Source organism: Aptenodytes forsteri, unplaced genomic scaffold, assembly GCF_000699145.1.
Source record: "Aptenodytes forsteri isolate BGI_AS27 unplaced genomic scaffold, ASM69914v1 Scaffold15, whole genome shotgun sequence".
In the NCBI taxonomy this organism is placed as follows: domain Eukaryota; kingdom Metazoa; phylum Chordata; class Aves; order Sphenisciformes; family Spheniscidae; genus Aptenodytes; species Aptenodytes forsteri.
In genome coordinates this window covers 18,017,324-18,037,762 of record NW_008795129.1, presented here as the reverse complement: position 1 = coordinate 18,037,762, position 20,439 = coordinate 18,017,324, and the positions used below count along the sequence as shown (strand labels likewise).

At 38.6% G+C, this 20,439-nt stretch overlaps 1 protein-coding gene across 11 annotated transcripts in view; it reads left to right on the top strand.

The window, feature by feature from the left end:
• The window catches only part of ABLIM1 (actin binding LIM protein 1), a 96,057-nt gene that overhangs the window by 63,071 nt on the left and 12,547 nt on the right, over window positions 1-20,439 (top strand). For 3 of the 11 annotated variants that reach the window (XM_019471716.1, XM_019471715.1, XM_019471722.1), the window contains 5 exons: window positions 3,710-3,745; window positions 4,964-5,093; window positions 15,265-15,369; window positions 17,709-17,756; window positions 20,205-20,345. In XM_019471716.1, the coding sequence (XP_019327261.1) occupies window positions 3,710-3,745; window positions 4,964-5,093; window positions 15,265-15,369; window positions 17,709-17,756; window positions 20,205-20,345 (460 nt within the window). Of the gene's footprint in view, window positions 1-3,709; window positions 3,746-4,963; window positions 5,094-15,264; window positions 15,370-17,708; window positions 17,757-20,162; window positions 20,346-20,439 lie in introns of all 11 variants that reach the window. The other 8 variants (XM_009277888.2, XM_019471717.1, XM_019471714.1 and 5 more) reach the window with 5 other exon arrangements.

Genomic DNA, 20,439 nt, shown 5'->3' with positions numbered 1-20,439 from the left:
TCATATTTATGTTGGTAGTGAATCCAGCTGACATCTGTTTCAAAACCACTGTGAGATGCATTGGTGACCTCTGACCAGTTCCAACAGGGCTGACCCATTCCACAAAACCCTCTAGAAACACAAGTCTCTTGTTAGTCACAGAGACTAGTTCCTAACTAGTCTCACCCGGAGAAGGTAAACTATTTGTTAATCCTTAAGGGGAAGCTTCTCACTGACAACGAAGTATGTTGGAAGCTGATAAAGCAGTATGGTGGAAGCTGTCTGCCGTTACACTTGTTCTGGGGATAAGCAAAAGCCTTTGGGGTTTTCTTACCCCGTATTTTCACCAGCATTAAATCCAATTAATTTCTGGTGACTACAGAAATTTGTTCTGGAAACAGAAAGGCTCTCACCTTCTTTTAGAGGATCTGGGTTTTCCACCCAATGCTACTACTGACTTCTGTCACCTTGGGCAAGTTACCTCACCTCTTTGTACCTGTTTCTCTTCCCTTCCCTTGCCCTAATGAGAACACAAGCCCATCAGGGTGGAATAATCTCTTACTTTGTGTTTGTGTTGTGGTAATCGAGTGATACCTCAATCTTGGTACATCATACGTCAGTCACCATCATCTTTACAAAGCAAAGGAGGTGACATATTTAGTCATGGCAGGGATTTGCAGACTTTGAGTGATTTAACCTGCATTCTCTTTGCAAAGTGTGTGTATGTGGTGGTGTTAAATAAAAGGGGACCTTGAGTTTAAGCTTGTACACTAGAAATGCCCTTCACCATGATTTAAAAAAAAAAAAAAAAGAAAAAAATTGCCAAACTCAGCTAAAGAAGATTTCTGGGTGTACAAGGGAGATGTGCAAGAGCCACCAAAGTTAATCCAGTAGTGGAGACAAACCTTAATTACAGGGAAAGGGCTACAAGAAAATTATAAACTTTAGCCATAGAAAGTGAGAAAACACAGCATGAGACTTCCTTCTTTATTGCAATGGAAGGGAAATGCTTTGAAAAGTTTCTCACTCATAATCTCTCTAGTTCAGTTAAATCCTGATCTTGTTTTTCTGGAAGTCTGTGATGAAAAATGTTTTCATATAGCACCATCTAGCGGGACCTGGCATTTTAGTTACAGATCCACCAGCAGTTAGTGGGCAAGAGAAAGGGAGCTCGTGAAGAGGTGGTTTAGCTTCTAATATAAAAGAGATATGAAACAAGATCTGTAAATAAATTTTTTGCTACTGAGGCTGACCCTTAATGTAGTGATAACGTTTCCAGAAACTCAGACTCTTCATGTCCTATAACTTCTGCCGTGCTAGCAGCAACCTGGTTAGCACTGAAGTCACCTTTTCTCAGCTCTGACTTTCACTGCATAAATATTGAGAGAAGCAGCATTTTACCTGCATGTCCTTTGTTTCTAGTATTCTTTCTGTTGAAAGTATTGAATGTCTGTAACAGCGTTCAGTAAACAAGCTGTCATAAACGTGAGAAAAGTATTATTTCTAATGTGATAGATGCTTCAAAATGGAGCAGGCATCCTACCTGGTAGTTCAATAAAAAGACAGTGAAAATGAAGTCAGTGTGAAATGCTGGAACTTGTGTTATAAAATGACACCTGTAAAAGTTTGCAGAAATGTCCCAGAACACAAAATGACCTGCATGACTTCAGGTATTAGAGCAGCCCCTTAGACCTCAAAGTGATAGAGCCTGCTGCAGTGAGTAGAAGTTTTACCGTAAATTTGGTCAGAACAGGCTCTCTACCCAGACTTTTTCTTTTCCCTTTTTTTTTTTTTTTTTTTAAATCTGAAGTCGTCATTCTGTGTTTCCGCTGGCTTATTATTCTGGAACTGAGCTGTTTCTTCTCAGTCAACTGCACAGTGTATTTCGAACTGACTACTGTAGACTTCTGTGATAGACCAGATTTTAAAAGACCTCATAAACCCTGAAGAACCAAGCATTCCTTGGCAGACTCAGAGTTTAAGATATGGCAGTTCACCTGTGCAGATAAAACAGTAAGTTGGCTGCAGAGTGTGGTTCCATTTCCCAAGAAGCAACAAGATGATGTCAGATAGTGATGGGGTAAAAATACATGAAAGGTTGGTCGTGGATTCAGCACGTTACTTTCTGGGATGCCCTCCGAATCTTAGATTCCTGTGACTACCTTTTATAGTAGTCATTACCTTAACATCCAGGCAACCACAGCAGATTATGGAAATTTGTTTATTTACAGTAACACATAAATTACTAGTAGAAAAATGTGGGAACGCACATCACAACATGTGCTTTTTTCATTCACCTATTGAAAGTTTTAGATTAGCTCTCAGTTGGTTTTGTGGAGAATGATGCTACGAAGAACTGTGTACAATATGTTTCATGTGGAGCAAAGTTTTTATGGCTGCTGCCGTTAGATGTATAATGAAATGGTGGTTTGCTGTACAGAATTTGTGCAGTTGTAAGGATTAGGAAAACAAGAATGTAAAAGACATTCATGTCTGATGGAAAGTAACAAAAGCAGTCTTTAAAAAGCTTTGTGGAAACTTGCTGAAAAGGAGATGTTCTGTACCCAAATAAAAAAATGTCACTCTTTTGTTTGGATACTTTGCATTCACAGTGTCACCAGCTCCATGAAAGGTAATGATCTCTCAATACAAAATGTATAGCTGGATATTTATTACCTGAAATTCTGCATACGTTTTACACTACTGCTGTTGTACGTTATTGTAATAGTTAGACCAAAATCAGCAGTTTTGCTTCTGAGACATTATCTTAATAGTTGTATCATTCTATAGTAATTGTGGTCTTATTTAAAAGCATAATCTCTTGCCCAGTTTAATATGGCAATTAAATAATATTGAAGTTTAGTGCATAAAGAGAATAATTAAATCCTGATCTTCCAGCTTCAAATTGTCTTGTGATTAAAGGTCTTGTATAATTAAAGGTAATTATACATAGCCTTTATTCTTGTTCATACCATCAACGTATGCATGATCTTATGCTTCATTTCTGAAGGTATTTCTTGCCTCAGTTTCCCTATCTCTGTAATACAAACTTTTCATAATATTGTGCATATTTCTGCCCACTGGCCTTTGCGCAGTTCTTTCAATATACACGCTTGTAATTCCTGTCTGTTCTCCTTATGTAACCATGGAAGAACACAGAGATTCAAAAGAGATCATATCAAAGAAATGTTGATGACAGCTACGTACTCCTTTGCATGGGTATGAAATGTAAGGCCTTAGGGAGAAGCACATTTTTGCCAGAGTATGTGTGTTGGAGGAAAAACATGCTTCATCCTGGAAGTTATTCTGTATTTCTGATGCCATGCAAAGCTCTGAGTTAAGATTATTTACTTTTGATTTCCACTTTAAAGATTTCTTCATAACAGGCACAGTTATTAAATTAATAACCTTTTCCAATTTTGATCTTTACAGCTATGTTTTAATTGCCACAATGATTAGATGGTTGAGAGATGATGTTGCATGATATTTGACTGAATTAATCATGCTTACAAAGATTCTCCCAGAAACTTTAATTGCTTCAATGATTTACGGACCAGTTCCTGAGCAATGTGGAAAAAGCAAGTTCCAGTGCTGCAATAGCCTTAGTAATTTCTACATTGCCATTTTATATTGCCATATATCCATGTATCTGCAGCAATGTTTAGATTGCCCTTTTCTGGCCCAGCACATGCAATGATGTTTCGGTAACCTTATTTTTATGTCTTTGCAGTCTCCAAGGACATTATCACCTACCCCTTCTGCAGAAGTAAGTTTGGTGGAACATTTGGGGGCAGTATCTTTCTGTGATTAGAATTATTCACTTCAGCAAATGGCAGGTGTTGATTTTGTTATCAGTCTGATTCATCTCTGCCACACAGACGTGTTTTCTGAATATTGAAACATAACAAAAATTAACTCTAAAAAGAAAACATTAGGTTCTTATTGACAGATTGTACAAAAAATGAAGCTACCACTCCTACTCCTTTGTTGTCTATAAAGCAGAGTCATTTGTCCAGCAGAGGTCACTTCTTGTACATTTGTCCTTCTTGTGGCACAGGTGGACTCAGATCTCAGGAGCTGGATGATTTACATGAGCTAAAATGCTGCTCTAAGCATCTAAATAATAAGCCATGTTTGCTATTAAAACATTTGCAGTTTCGTCTTGAAGAAAACATAACTATGTTTGGTTTGGTTTTGCTTTTCCCTAGGAGTTAATTTGAACATCACAATAACATGAAACATTTGGGAAGTCATTTGTCAGGATACAATAGGTGCCATTGCAGAAGCATTTTCATTTTTGGGCTGGGGAGTGTTGCTTATTTGCACTGTAAAAGTTGTAGTGATTGCTACATGTTAAAAAAGTGACTATAAAATTTCTTATAAATCTATTTTTGTTTGTTTTGAGGGGGTTTGTTTGGGTTTTTAATTGGCTTTTTTTTCCCCAGGAAACCAAGTAAATTGAATTATATACAAGAAGGTGTCATGTTTTCAGATACAAAGGGAATCAAATTTTTATACTAAATACTTTTTGATGTAGCTAGTCGAGACACATGGTAAATTAAGCCACAGAGAGCTCTGTTCGGCAGCTATTGAATTCTTGCTGGTCTCCAAGTTAGCTAGCTGAAGGCAAATTCATGTATCTTATCCAGAATGCTGCATACTCTGATGTACAGACATACTCTGAATGTAGCTTCCCTTACGGAGTCACAGGAATGTGGGCAAATCTAGGAATATATAGAATATAATAGAAATTACAGGTGGAGTTGGAACCTTCCAAGACTGAACTCTGACCCGGACTATAAAAATGGATTGGAGTCTTTGGAACAGATCATTAGAAAACAGTAATAATGAAGTAGGTTGAAAGCTTAAGGGATATTGTTATTTCAGTAGCTTCTGCTGATGTCTTCAGATCCATGAAAGTTAAGTGCTGCTAAAACTGTGTAATATGCATTTACATTTATTAGTGAATGCTTCTATTTTGTAGGGTTATCAAGATGTTCGGGATCGCATGATTCACAGGTCTACTAGTCAGGGATCCATTAATTCTCCAGTGTACAGTCGTCATAGCTACACACCCACCATGTCACGGTCCCCGCAGCATTTCCACAGACCTGGTAAGGGCAACTGCATTAGAAGTATATGTAAAACTATTGTTTCTTTATTATGTCACTTAGTGGTGCAGCGAAGCATTTGTTTCTTTTAGCAGTGAAAATTTAGGATTGAAAAATAGTTGCATATTTTAATATCTCCTTTTCTACCTGTTTTTTTGTTCTTGATTGATGCAGTCTTTTGCACTAGGCTGATGAGTGTTTCTTACATCATGAATATGGATCTTCTGGTTTTGTTTCTGATTAATTATTTTTTAAAACTTTGTATGTTCCTGAAAGCGAGCAAAAATTTGCAGCAGTGAGTCACAAACTTCATTCTGGAATTTGGGAAAAGTATCACATAGTGGAGACAAAAGTTATGGTTTAACTTTACAGAAGTCAGTAATGTAGGATTCCTCCCTCCTAAAAAACAATTCATTTAAATCTTGGTGCAGCCATGGAATTTCGGATTCAGCAGCAAAACCCCCAAATATTCCAAATTGCTAGTAATTTTTTAAAACATAGACTCATGGTTCGCAAGATAGATTTCTTAATTAAAGCCATAGGCAATTGCCTGGGAACATTTAAAAAACACAAACTTCATTTACTGGTTTAGCAGTGATGTACAAGTTCTATGTACAATATAGAAAACGTACAGTTCATTCCGGTTCCCAGTGCATTCAAAATTACTGGTTGTGTATATAAAAGCAAGATATGAAAATAAACTTTTCATCCACACCCAGATTGCATAAAAATTTACCTCTAAATGCTATTCATTGAATACTTTTCAAGACTGATTTTATTGTTTATGGTAATGAATTAGATCTTTGTGATCTGTTTTTTAAATTAAGTGATACAATCGTGCAGTTCCATCTTCCTTGGTCATTACAGCTGAACAGTTGGGATGCCAAAAGCCCATATACAATAGGAGCTGCATTTTTAAAATTAAAGCTTTATAATAGAGCCACCACTGTGGAACTTGAATGCTGTAGCCATTTCCTAGTGGGGGTGGGCTGAAAGCAGCTAATTGTGTCTGTCAGTGAATGCCTTATTTAAAGGACCCAAGGGAGGTGGGACAGAAGCAAATTGTGTCTGATACTTAGTGCTGACAACGTGACTGTGTTTTAAGATGACATTACAATTGAAACCAAAAGAGACTTAAAAGCATGAAAAAGCTGCAAACTTCTGTCTCTTGATTTGGGCAATTCTGAGGGGATTTTTCCATTTGTATCAGTTGTATCAGGGATATGAACAAATTCAGGCCCTATTCCAGACTCTACTGTGTTTGAGTTTTACTGTCTGTGTTCAGTCGAGGACCTTCCCCAGAAGCAGTCTCTGTTTATGTAACTCTTGTGATGGGCAGATGGGCTCAAGCCAGAGTTTGGATCCAAATGTAAAATCTTCAAAAGTTTGCAGCCTGAGGGATTTTCTGAGAAGATATTTGTTCAAACTTATCTCTGTTCAGATGATCTCATCTTTGGCTCACCTGTTTCTGTTTCTCATATGACACAGAAGTAATTCTGCAGAATTTATCATTTTGATCTTTGCTACCCTGCTTTGGGGTAATTGTTAATGCTACTTTCTAATTTTCCTACAGTAATTACTCATGTTGAATAATAGCACGTGTATATTTACCATTTTTCTCCTAATGGCACTTCTTATCATCACGTTATTTGCAAGAATAATTTCTCTCTGAATAAACCCAGTGGCCCCAGATAACTTTTCTTTGGCTCCCAGCTAGCCCTTGAGAGAGAAGTGAACCATTGTGCTGACGTTGTCAGCATAAGATTCTTCAAAAATTTGCGTGCTACAAGTTTTGAAAAAGTTTGCAGCCTTTTCCTCCTGCAGTGCCCTAGCTGATGTTGGCAGCATTTTTGGAATGTCTTAAAACAATAGAAAACAGCTTGTATGCCTCTTGACTGACATTTTTTTGGTCAGGCACTTTTCAAAACAGCTGCTTTCTTAACTAATTGAGTGTCAATGTTTGTGATGTTTGCATGCTGGTAGCAGGCTACTTTTTGGTAACAAGGCATAGATCAGAAGCTCGTCAAGCCAATAAATGTTATGCCAAATTAGCAATGCAGTTCAAATCTGAGCCTCTCTTCTAATACTTCCTGTAATTTTGTCTTAACATTTATGAACCCTTCGGTACGTCTTTAACCTTTTTTTTTCCTCCTTCCTTCTTTTCAGAATCCTAATTGTTCAATGCCTTTTTTTTCCTTCCTTTGAAGCCTCCTTCCCTGCCTTTCTCTTATTGTTTTTCTTTGTTTTCATTTTGTTCTGCCCCCCGATTCCCTGCTGCTGCAGAGCTGCTCTCTACTGGTGTGCAGCGGTTGTCATACCTGCGCACTAGCAGTCTCAGCTCCACTCACCATGACTCCCGCCCCAACTCCCCCTTCCGACACCACTTCATCCCCCATGTCAAAGGTAAGGAGCCAGGCCTCCCCAGGGAGTACCCTCCAGGCTGGAGATTTATTAGCATTCTGTCAAAGCTAATAAGGTGTATCTCCATAAGGTTGTCATTGGCTGTATAGCTGAGCATGCCTCGAAATGTGCCGTTACACTTAAAACTACGTTAGAATAGACATAATGTCCTTTTTTCGGAGGAAATATGTCATTTCTAAGGGCCCTAGTTGAAGAGTCATCAAGCAATTACCTATTAGAAATATACAGGAAAGCATTATCATTTACTATTTAGAACCTATATGTGCCTAATTTAGCTTCTTTCTAAAGCAGTACATAACAATCACTACAGCAGTTAGCATATCAAATTTAATTATTATTTCCACATTCTTAAAACATGCGTTTAAAAATTGACTACAGATATTGCCTGGATGAGACCAAGGTGATCAAAAATATGGAGAAGGAAAAAAAAAAGATTATATAAAGATCAGTGGCAACAAGGAAGTTAATCATTGTTAACCACATTGGCAATAATTAGTGCCCAACAAAGTAAAATTAAAATCTCTAGGCCTCTCCTCAACTAGTGAGAATCGACAGACTCTGCTGAAGGCAGTGGAGTTGCAGGGATTTACACTACCTGAGGATCTGGTCATTTCTCTTTTTTCCAATCTGTTATTTTCCATGGTTAGATTTTGGGGAGGGTTGTTCTTTCATTGTGTCCGTTCAAGGAGCTCATTCAGTTCAATAAGCTTTTAGTTTTGTTTCTTGCTTTCTGTGAATGTGGTTTTATTTTTATTTCTATTGGAGCACTCTCTGGCTGTGCTGTCTCTTCTGTTGGGGGAGAAGATCATAGCTTAGATCACCTGCAAGAGCTCAGAAAGAGGCAGTGAGTAAGTTGAACATAGGTTCTATTCTGGCACCACTGATTAATGTAGATAATCATAAACTGGAGATAATCAAAAACAGTTGCAAGGAAGTTGTTGCCATGAACTTTCAAGAAATGCTAATAGATCTCAACTTTACAGCTTTTCAAGCATTCAGATCACCATTACTAATTTTACTCTTGCCTTTTCTTAGATGATTTTTGTTAATATGCACTTTCAACTTTCCTATTATGTCACTATAAAAAAAAAATCTCAAACTTAAAAGATTGGGACCCTTAAAAATAGATACACTGCTCATTTCAGCATGCAGTTAATTCATAATCCGTGCAATTTCAACATTTCTTTGCTGTAATCCAAATTAATGCTGACACTCTTTCAAGTGGCATTTTCATTCTTTTTCTGTTGAGAAAATAGCTTCTTCAACAGATAAATCAGAAGAACTATTGGAAATCCATGCCTATTGTTTTCAGATTTCAAAGAATTACCTGGCGTGTAAATTAGGTACGTATCTCAGTTATCGGTACAAAAGGCCAAGTGGGATTACAAGCACTGTAGACAAAGAGGTGGGTATGGTTCTTATCAGATATGTCACATAAGACATTGTAAGAATCCACAATTTTCTGAAAATTTTACATAAAGGTCTTGGGCCTGGGCAGGATTTATGTGTTGTAACCCAGCAAAGCTCCTGAAAGCTCAAGTTCGTATCACTGTGACAGTGTACACCATCCGACGATGTGGTGCACTTGAGAAGGGGCAAGTAGCAGGTACCCACATCTTGTAATTCACATGGCTGAATTGAAAGAGTAGTCTTTTAATAGTTGGTTGAGAGAAAGAAGCACCTTCTTAAGGTGACCTAAGTTTCGTGCCTAGGTTAATGTGGTGGGAATATCGGCATGTTTTTCATTTCTTTTTGTTTTTTCTCCCTGTGGAGGAAGGCGACTACTCAAAAAAACCAAAAATGCACTTTTGTGTTTCAGTTCAACACTGCAAGCCAAGTTCCCTCAGAGCATTGAGCCAAACTCAGACATTTATAAAATGTACACAGATAAAGTAATTTGGGGTATTTTTGGTAACGATCTGGAAGAAAACATGAAATAGTATTGCAGAGTTCCCTGATGACATGCAGACTGGAAGAGTAGTAGTCAATAAAGAACATGAGCAACAGTTTTCTCAGTGAACAGCGTAGCCAAACATAAGCCATGCTTCTGTGTGATGTTGTCCATCTGTACATGCTGGGAAGAGCAGTGACTCTGAAGAGGATTTGACTATTCCAGTGGATGTTAGAATGGATGCCTAGGACAGCAGAAAGAGATGCTGCAGCTAGAAGAGCTAAGTAGAGACGTTAGGTACTTGAATAAGATCTGCAGGGAATTGAATTGGTAGGTCCACAGTCCCAGCAGGATGGGTGACATGAGAAACACTGCATAAGCACCATCAAATAATTCCAAATCTCATAGTGAAAAAGTTACGTCTGTTAATGTATTTACACTATCAAATGGAAGGATTTGGTAGTGATTTGTTCAGTGTCTATGTACCTGTGTGGTGACAGAAGGTTCTCCCATATAGCAGGCAAAGATACAATAAGATCCTATGTTACACTTAAATTAGATAAAAATCATCATTATTTCTCTGACTTGTTTAAGGTGAAGATAAGTAGCTATTGAAACAGCTTAGGAAAAGTTTTTGTCTTCCCATTAGTACAAAATATTCAAAGGTACAAACGGTCAAAAGGCCTGAAGACCTTTATAATTTTTCCAGCACATTAAGTGACCAACGAAGTGCACACAAAACATTAGATGAACAAATGTTCATAATGTTCCCTAAGTCAGAGCAAGCTCTGGCTTGTCCCGTAAAAGGAATATGATGGAAGATAGTTCTTAATCAGATATACTCTGAAAATACACAGTGTATATATGCATATATGTACTAACAGTGCACATGCACTTAAAGAAAGACAAGATGATAGGGACTGGTAATATTTTTGTTAAATAAACCTCTCCACTATTACAACATGTAGGTGTAAGCATTTTCATAGGAAGAGATAATATAGTTTGCCCAGTATATAATTCGGGGGGGGGTTGTGTGGGGTTTTTTTTTAACATTTGAGTAGTGTTGAGTGAAGTCCAGTTGCACTATGTCGTGTGTCCTCTTCACTACTTCATGTTCATAAATAGGTATTTTGTTACCAGCTGATGAGGTTGATCTGGGTTTCCACGTGGTTCTTCATTTGTCCTCCTTGCATACCACATGTGTCCAAGTACCCCCTTTTTACCTCTGTGCGGCAGAAAAGGGAGATTATTCTGGCACTGGCTGCATCTAATGCAGTTCCCCGATATTCTTATCCGTAGGGGTTTGCCTTGGGTATTCTAGGTGTCTGTTTTCAAAGTTTAAAGAGCTGCATTATTTTACCTTGAGAGTAGCATTTCTGTGTCTACTAGGGAATCAGACCCTTGTGAATATGTCTGAAATGAGAACTATAGCACTGTGAGGGTTAATCAGATGTGATAGATACATTTGCAGTGATTCAAAGAAGAGGCATCATGTGATCTCCTTTTTACTTGGTCAGCCTTTCTCAAAGCTACTTGTACTTCTAGCAGGAAGGTGAACTTGGTGTAACTTTGTAAGAAAGATTTCATAAAGCTATAGTTTTGGGGTTTTTTGTCCTTTAGGAGTCAGAAAATATGCGCCATGACAAAACTGCTTTGGTAAAGGGGGAAATATTTCCAAACAGCATAATGATAATGAAAGTGGCATACGACACATTATGCCTGTGTTATTTTGTATCATCAAGCCAGAAAAGTAGACATTTAGACCAGTTTCAGTGTGTTTTCATACAACATAACGCTTAAACAAGCGTAATGCTCAAGCCTTGTAGACAATGCCAAATGTAAAGCACTTTGAGGAGCGAAGGGGCTAAATATGCCTCAGAAAGTCTTAGTGAGAGTTTGTTGGTGTAACATATATGTTGAACGAGCTGGAAGAGCATGTAATGTGCATCAACTTAGACTTCATTTAATCTCATTTGGACTCTCCATTGAATTTTGTCTTGTCTCAATAAAGTACTGTCTTTGCTATGAAAGAATCAAAACAAGTCCATGAATGAAAGAAACCCTGATCCTACTGAAATCAGACAAAACTCTCATTGAGAGCCAGGATTTCATCTCACATGCCTAGAATTTTTCAGAGGCATTCAAGAATATTGCAAAGCCCCTGTAAGATTTCCACGTAAAAAGAGCTCCAAAGTAATGTGTATTTCTCTGCTCACAGACCTTCCCATAAGGAATCTACCCACCTTCATAGTGAATTTGGGCCTTGGTTTTCACAGGTTCCTGCTTTCCTTCCCTGAGGCAGGTCTCTGAAATCAAATGCTGTCTGTGTGTGATAACTATTTCCAGGGTTTTGTGGCTTCAGCTGAAAGCTCTGCTCTGGAAAACAGCCGTGCTTTGGCTGTTTCATGACTTTCAGTTTTGTGCGGGAAATAAGGGCTACACATCTGGACAAGATGATGAATGATAGTTTGACAAAACCTGAATAGGACGTAGGGTTTCAGGTGCCGTTGAGCTCTTTTTCCTATGTCTATTCAGAAGTAGAGCAACTAAATTGCAAGTTGACAGAAGGCTCAGTGTTGCTTGCAAGTTGACAGAAGGCTCAGTGTTGGTTGCATATGGGTTTTTTGGCCTGATTCTGCGAACTTAGCTTGTGAATCACACAGTGAGCCCAGTGGTGAACACTTCAGAAGGCAGCAGGAACCTAGATTACACTGCTGTGTATAGGCAAGCAATTATATTCCTGACTGCTAGGGGAACCTGCTTAACAAATCAAGCTATAGAAAATGGGAACTACCTGATGGAGCAAACAGAATGAAAGAAAAAAAGCCTCTGAATTTCACTTCTGAGGCTGCTGTGCTCAAGTGATTGATTTTTATATTAACTCTGTTATCTCTTAACATCCCCCACCCACCTACACACACATATGTGCAGCTTCATGCCAGGGGTGCGGGAACTAGTTTTTCCTACAGTGTTGGCAAACTGGAATGCTCTTGTTGCTTTGTGGAGTTAACACTAGTTATGGCATATCTGAGATAGTAAGAGAGACTTTCCTGTGCAGGCACAGCAAGGAACCCAAATTCAGAGCATGCACAGCCCCTACTTTTATGTAAAGCTGCAAGCAGGCCGGCCATGAGGCCCTGGGAGGCAGGTACAGGCAGGCTAGCAGCTCGGCTTTCCTGTGTGCATATGCACATTTCACAGATGTTGGCACTGCTTTCATAAATTGTGGGTGATTTTACAGCAGCGTCTGAAGCACTTAAGCCTCGTTATTAGAGTGGGCTCCTCAGGGATGATCTAATGAGAATCTAAGTGGATGTACCATTCCCTCCTGCAGTGGTTGGAGGTAATGAGACTGCCATCCTAGAAAGTGTAATGGAGAGTCATTTGTCAGTCCTAGTAGGAGTCATTAGGAGGAGAGAGCCTGCACAGGAACCCCAGGAAATACAAGCCAACAGACATCTGTAAAGCAACACGTGCAGGATGATACCACGCTAATTGTCTACCTTGTACTGTATGCATTATACAACATTACCAGTTATCTATAAACAAATTATCCGTGTACCAGATACAAGATTAGCTAGCGTACATTTATGAATGTGAGCATACTTAGTCGTGTCTAGTTGAGATAAAGAGGTGGGTATAAGAAGAGTTTCTTCCCTGTATTTGTAGTGTTGGTGATAGAGGCATTGTAAATTGAACGTGCCCACATTTTGACTACCAATTCCCAACAGGTGAAATGTACTTGTGACTCCTCTGTTATGACAGTCCACAGGTCAATAAATCCCTTTTGATTCTTCTCTTTCATTGAATATGCTAATTGCCAATGGAAGCAGAAAGGCAGAATGACATGTCTCTATAAAGGTTATAAATTTTAGAATTAATTATCTCTTGAGGCCATCTCAATGCTGATGTGTTTTCCCTATAAAACAATGATTTTGCTGAAAAGTAACTCATCATTTCTCAATAGAAACAAAAGACATGAGTAAAATCAGCTTAACCAAGTTAGGTGTTTCACCATCACAGTATTTCAAAGGCTGGACAAATAGAACACAATATTGGAATTGCCAAGTAAAGGACCATATATTGAGATATGACAATATTATTTTAAATAATCGTTCATACTACTTTTCAGAGTTAGTAAACCTAGCACTTACTGTTACCTGGCCAAAAGCTCAGCATCGTTGTACCCAAAATAGAAAACCACCACCAACTCATGTGGTTGAAGAAACATCATGTTTGGGGGATATCACGTACGTTAAGTCATTCAGGGCTGAAATATCCAAGTGGTAAATACAGAATTTTGCACATGCATTCTTCTGGAAAAATCTTGTACAGCCAAGCCCCCTGAACTGTGCATGTAATTTTCAAAACATTTATGTGCAGATGGATTAACTTGTATACTGGGAGAGGCCTCTGTGGTACATCTCTCTCAGCAAGGTTCGTAAAGAGCATTTTTTTTTTCTCCCTTCTGGTGCCTTTTAGATTGTTCAAGTAAAAGAGGAACTTTTGTGTAAAGAAAACTTCCTTTCCCTCCCATTCCCCCCAAATATATAAATAAGAAGTGTGCGGAGTCTAAGGTTTTGGGTCCTCTAACGGGACATAGGAAACCTGTAGCTGAAATGAGGCCTGCAGTTTCTTTTTTCTTGTGTTTTATAGCCCTTCTGTACTTATCCCTCCCCCCCTTTTTTTTTCTTGCATTGTTAATCAGCTTTTCTAGGTTTTTTTTTTAAGCCCTTGTGCATACCTGAGAAATAGAAGGGGTTTGATGCTCCCCTACTTTTCACTGTTGTGGTCACTCACACCCATGTAAAATAAGCACCCATGTGGGCAGTTTTTGCTTGCGCGAGTTTGCACTAGTGTGAAGAATGGCACAAAGTAAAAGGCAGCAACATTATTTTATGGTACGCACACAGTCATATGTTTGGATATCTGGCTGTTAGGTCTTGATGCTTGGGGATCAACCAGCCTGGTTCTGCAACAACCCTCTTGCCCTGACAGACACGTGAACTTTTAGGGCCGTTGGATTGCTGCGGTGGATTGTTAGGAGGCAAAGAAATAGTCCTGGTAAGAGTAATCCTACAAATGGAACAAACTGTGCGCAAAATGGAATTTAAGTTTTCAGACATTAGATTCAGATTTGCTAAATCAGCAGTGGTGAAGTATTGTCACCAGAGCCAAATTTGGTGTTGACAGAGACTTGGGGTGGAACCAATGATATGGGTGCAGCCACCAGATGGGCTGCATTGCTTTACAAATTATTTTGCTATATCAAAAATTTCCTACCAGAGAGTTAAACCAATGAAAGAGTGTGTATAGAACAGTTACGCCTTTTGATATGGGCCAGTGACCTAACAGCTATTTTCCATCTCTAGCTTCTGTATGCTTTTGGTTTAGGGAACTGTAGTAACTGCCAGCATCTGCTTCTATCTGCTTGGGTGTGGGTTTCATTTTGGGTTTGCATATCAACTACTATGCTCTGTGCTTGTGACTTTTAACTCCAAATATCAGTCTCCGTACTAAATCATTGCCAAGTAACCTTCCATTCTTCTTTTCCACGCTGCCCATCTAGTCACCAGCTGCGAGCACACAGCTCCTGCCCGCATGTCGTCAGAATGAGTCTGAGCTGCTCAAACCTCAACTCCAGCCTGAACATGAATTTTTGTCTCTGCAGGAATATCAGGAGAAAAAAAAAAAGTCATCAGGGCTACCAGTTCTCGTTATTGTTTGTATTTATATTTTTGGATCAACTTCTTTTCTCCCTGGAGGTTTTGATTCCACCGATTTTGTTTGGGTTTGATTGGGCTTGCTTTTTTTTACTGCTCTCCCTCTTCTCATTTTGTTTTCTCCATTCTTTCATTGGAGGCAATGAGCCGTCCAGCGGTCGGAACTCCCCTGTCCCCTATCGGCCCGACAGCCGCCCTCTCACTCCAACTTACGCTCAGGCCCCTAAACATTTCCATGTTCCAGGTAGGAGCTGGCACTGTATGTGTCTTGGTGTCCTGTCACAGTGTAGAATGTAGCCTTTGTAACTTTTGTCTTGTCTCCATTGTTTCACGCTGTTTACCATGAGGTGCACCCACAGGGTTTGGAACTGCTCCAGGTCTTGCTGAGAGGGCTAGTGCATTAAGAAATGGAGGAGGAGTTTCACTGTGATTTTTACCTATTCTGTTGGTCAGGTGTTTCACTGTTAGAATGCCTTGGTTTTCAGGGTCGGCTGATGGCCATGAGCTCGATATGAGCTACGTAGGGCTTGATTTTTCTTGCAGTTGCACCAGCTGAGCACCAGCATAACTCTGCTAACTTTGGAGGAGTTGGTTTTGATTCATAGTGGCATGCAGAAAAGAGTTGACCAGTGAGCCATTATGTATGTTGTTCATTCAGATTGTTGTGACTTGTTTCAGTCCTGAACCAAGCAGTTCTAGTTTAGTGTTCCCTTTTTTTTAAAGCAGATGAGGATGTTTCTTTATTTGTTTTGAGCAATGGCTTGGTGTCTTCAGAGACACCTGCAGATCCACAAGGATATGTATGCTTCAGGATGTCCTCTCTATAAAGGGCAGTCTTTGTTATAAAGTGAGCTGCACAGTTCTTCCAGCCTTGGAGAAGCTCATCTGTCTTGGATTTTGATGAGATGGAGGTGGTGTGCCCCTAGCATTGTTGACATGCATCTTCTGACTGCATCAGTGCTAGCTGAAAGCCTTCTTATGTCCAGTTATTCTTCAGGTCCCCTTCAGTCTAGTATCCCCTCGCACTGCCAGAGGTTACTGCTCTTCCTCCTTTCCTCAGATCTGGTAGGTAAACTGTTTGTGGGAACTTCTTTTTCAGTCAGTGTGACCTGGCTTGGCTAAGGTAGGCTGTTTTAACTGCTTAAGCTAACCTGGTGCACTTTGACTTGCGTAAGCTAAAGGACACTTACATGAATAGCTCTGAGTAATAATTTCTAGCGTGGTGGGAGAGCTGTCCTCTTCAGCTGGTGCAGTGCAGCCACAGAAGGAGCTGTGTTCCTATCCTCCGTATAGCTTTCTGGTATAGATGTGCACAAAAGTACCACATGACTACCCTTGTAATTTTTATACCTATTTGCTGGTCAAGTAGCCATTACAGATCACTAACAAGAATGAAATACCTCAGTGTCTTTGTGTGCAATGAATTTGCCTGTTTAGTCAAGGATGTAGGGTTCTGCAGAGTAAGATTTGCCTCTGTTTCAATAGATTTTTAGGGTTAGCTTTCCTCAATGCCAAAGGCTAAGTTGTCTCCTGTAGCACTTTAATTGGATCTGTGATACACAGCATATATTTCTAAAATGCTTTTTCATCTTTCATTCTAATGTAACTGAAAACTTTTTTCAGGCAGTATGAAGTAGCAAAATGGGTTTCTGACATTAATTTTCTAGTTCCCAGTAACTCATTTTGGTCTTCTAATAAGATTTTGACAGATTTTACACTGTAACACTGATTTTGGATTAACTTTTGTATTTGTAGCTGTGCCGAATACATGAAGTGTTGGCTTGGGTGGGAAGGTAGTTTAGGACAGACTGGTTCCTGTCTTAGATTATTATTTGTAAAAAAATGATATCTTTTAGATGTGCTGTAGATTTACTGCATTAGAGTTCTGGGAAGTGTTTTTATTCTGATTTACATTGATAATGTGCAATGTGGTGGGCCTTACATAAAAAAAACTACAAAAAAGAAATAAAATCTATCCTTGTGGTTGGAGAAGTAGTAGTATATCAGTTAACACTGCATAAAGCATCCCTTTGACTCACTGAAGTGTAGCTGTTGTTGACTGTTCAAAACAGTGTATTAGGCAGCTATTTTGTTCTCTGGAATTTGAAGTGAATTGTAGGCTTGCTGCATTCTCCTCTGCTCAATCCAGCTAGTCAGCTGGAAAGAAAATCGAGCTGTTATGACTGAAGCACATTTTTCCACAAAAGTTATTTGGGGTAGTTTTCCCCAAATGGCTTGTATCTTCACCATTGAAATGTCTTGCTTGTTTGCATTTCTTCTGTAAATTTTATCCCGCTGATAATTTTCTGAATGTTTAAAATGAATGGTTCATGACTTGGATGCATCCACATGGTACAGAATCAGCTCCAAAGGACTTCATACCACATGTCTTTGACTTTTCAGTTGTTCTTATGTTTTCTTTTCTTTAAATAATCTGATTTTGTATAATACTAGAAATAGCTTTCTGGCTTTTTCTTGTGCTACATCCTTGATTTCGTCTGTCTTGTTTTAGTGTTGGAGTTATCTTTATCTACAACTGAAGTAGTTTTCATATTCCCATTTTTCTGTTTCTCAATTTCACAGATCAAGGTGTCAACATTTACAGAAAACCACCAATCTACAAACAACATGGTAAATGATCTTTCCCTCTTTATTTCAAAACTGGAGTGTCAGCTAAATTAAAAGGCATGCAGACTAGTGAAAAGCATTCAGTGTTTACTTTGTAAGCATTAAAAATTAGTAGTCGAAGCTTGAAACAGCTGTTATTGCATGTCCTGCTGAGTGATTATGTTTTAAAGCATGTTGTTTCATTTGGATCATATGGTTTAAATCTTGGCCATGTTGATATTAATGGCAAAATTGCCATTAACTGGGATTTTGCTGTCTCTTTAGCATTATGATTTCTTCCTGTATTTCACTTCTTTAAGTTTATATTTTCAGAATACAGGTACCGATCATGTTAGAATGGATTAACAACAGACTGTTCTCTGACAGGGACTTCATGGAATATCCTTATTTTAAACAGACAAAGTACAATAATTTATTTCAACAGCAAAGATGGAGATGTTATTATCAGACAGGAATTCCAAATGTACCTGTGGCTTTAAATAAGAATCTTTAGTTATTGAAGATAATATAGGTGACATCACTGACAGGGCTAATTTGGTTCTCAAGCCCTGTGATATAGCTCAGGTGGTACGCTGTACTTGTTTTTCTAGGTGTTTGGATTCTGAGTCGGACAGCAGTGTTAGTGCTCTAATCTTTTTGGTGTAGACATTGTTATAGCAAGTCTGAAATAACAATGATGGCAGAAGCCCACTGTATTGCCAGTCTTTAGTACTGCAGAGCAAGGTCCCAGTTATAACAGAGTGTGTTCACTCTTCCCTTCTGCTGTGAATAGAAAACTTTTAATAGGAGATGATTTTTATGTAATGTGGTGAAAGACGGATGGCTCCACTTTTTAAAGACTTTGAGTTTGCATCCCTTTGCAGACCTTTTATCCAATGAAATGTATTTAGGGTTAAGTAGCAAATTAGCAGTAATCTACAGGGTTTAGAAGAACCGCAGGCTGAGAGCTATTGAGCTGAGAGGATTAGGAAAGCCGGGGAAGTCCATTCTGTAGTCAGGAGTGAGCATTGCAAATAGCACTGCTGTGGTTTTACATCAGGGTTTTTTCCTCTTTCTTTTTTAAGTTTCAAACCATATGCTCATTTTGGAAAAAGTCTTAACATTATTTTTGTTTATTTCTATGGTTTTAATGTATCTCCTCACCTCCCATTAAATGTGAATGTTTAACCACTGACATCACCAATTCTAATACGTAAGTACTGTTTGAAGTCATGCTTCTGTAAACTCTGACCAGCTTCCTCCATACCTGCAATTATGCTTAGAGCTTCCCAATCATAAAATGTGCAGAATTCCCAATGACGTCTAATGCTGATGTTCCTAAACTACCCTGAACATGTTGGATGAGCAATACAATGCCTCACTTTGTTAACAGATGTCTTTCTGTTTAAAAAAAAGAGAAAATGAAAAAGTAGTCCAGAATTCTTGCTTCTGATACGATAGCTTCATATGAGAGAAGGTGATTTGAGCTAACAATTTGCAGATAAGAGGTAGTTAAAGCTGGTTTTAATATAAACTGAATCCTATTGGATTTTTTTTTTAATGTCAAGAAGTGAAAGCCATAATGACATCCTCACATGCTTTTAAGAGAAGCGCTTCATATGAGAGAAGGTGATTTGAGCTAACAATTTGCAGATAAGAGGTAGTTAAAGCTTTTTAATATAAACTGAATCCTATTGGATTTTTTTTTTAATGTCAAGAAGTGAAAGCAATAAGACTTCTTAAACATGCTTTTAAGAGACTTTAGCTTAGACTGGAATCTTAAGTGGATGCCCCACTGCTGAGATATTTTATTGGTGAGGTTCATTTCATTGCAAGTGCCTTTCCCTGCCAAGTTGATCTGAATGAAGTTTAGTATTTATTAATAAATTCACATCTGCTTTTACTACTACTGCATGCTAATAAGCAAGGGCATGCAGCAGAAAAAGTCCACTGGTTAAATAAACATTTGTTTCAGATTTCTTTTTTTGTTTGTTTTGCAGCTTTTCACAGAAACATAGGAAATAATTAACATCAGGAGGGTTAAAATTAGTGCTGTTCTTCTGAACTATTTGTTTTCTTGCCCTAGAGGGAAGATAGATCAGTACATAAATCTGATTTCATCTTCATTAATAATCAGCTGTCCTTAGGAGATATTGGCAAATACTGTTAGATTGAATTTTCTTACTCTTGCCCAATCATTCTAACGCTCTGCAACCCTACTAAAATCCAAAGCTGATTTGGGGTTATTTTGGGGGTGGGGATGAGGGAGGAGAGGAAGGTTTGATTCCAGTCTATTGGCAAGAGAAAGACATTACTTTGCTTCAAACTGCAATTAGAAAAGCAAAACATGAAAATATTTGCTTTTGAAAATTAACTTATTGTAAAGTATAAAGTTTTGCCAAAATAAGGAAGACCTTTATATTGATACAGATTATTACATAGCTAAGTTCCCTGGTTGCCATCTAGATGCAGCTGCTTTGGCAGCACAGAGCAAGTCCTCCGAGGATATCATCAAGTCCTCCAAGTTCCCAGCAGCTCATGCACCAGCACCCAACGAGATACCAAAGATTGAGACGGACCACTGGCCAGGTCCTCCCTCTCTTGCGGCCATAGGTATGCAAAAAAAAAAAAAAAAGATACAAGCGATGCAGCTTAAAAGGTACTGGTAACCAAAGTAGGTTAACACTGGAGCTGTAAAAATAAGTAG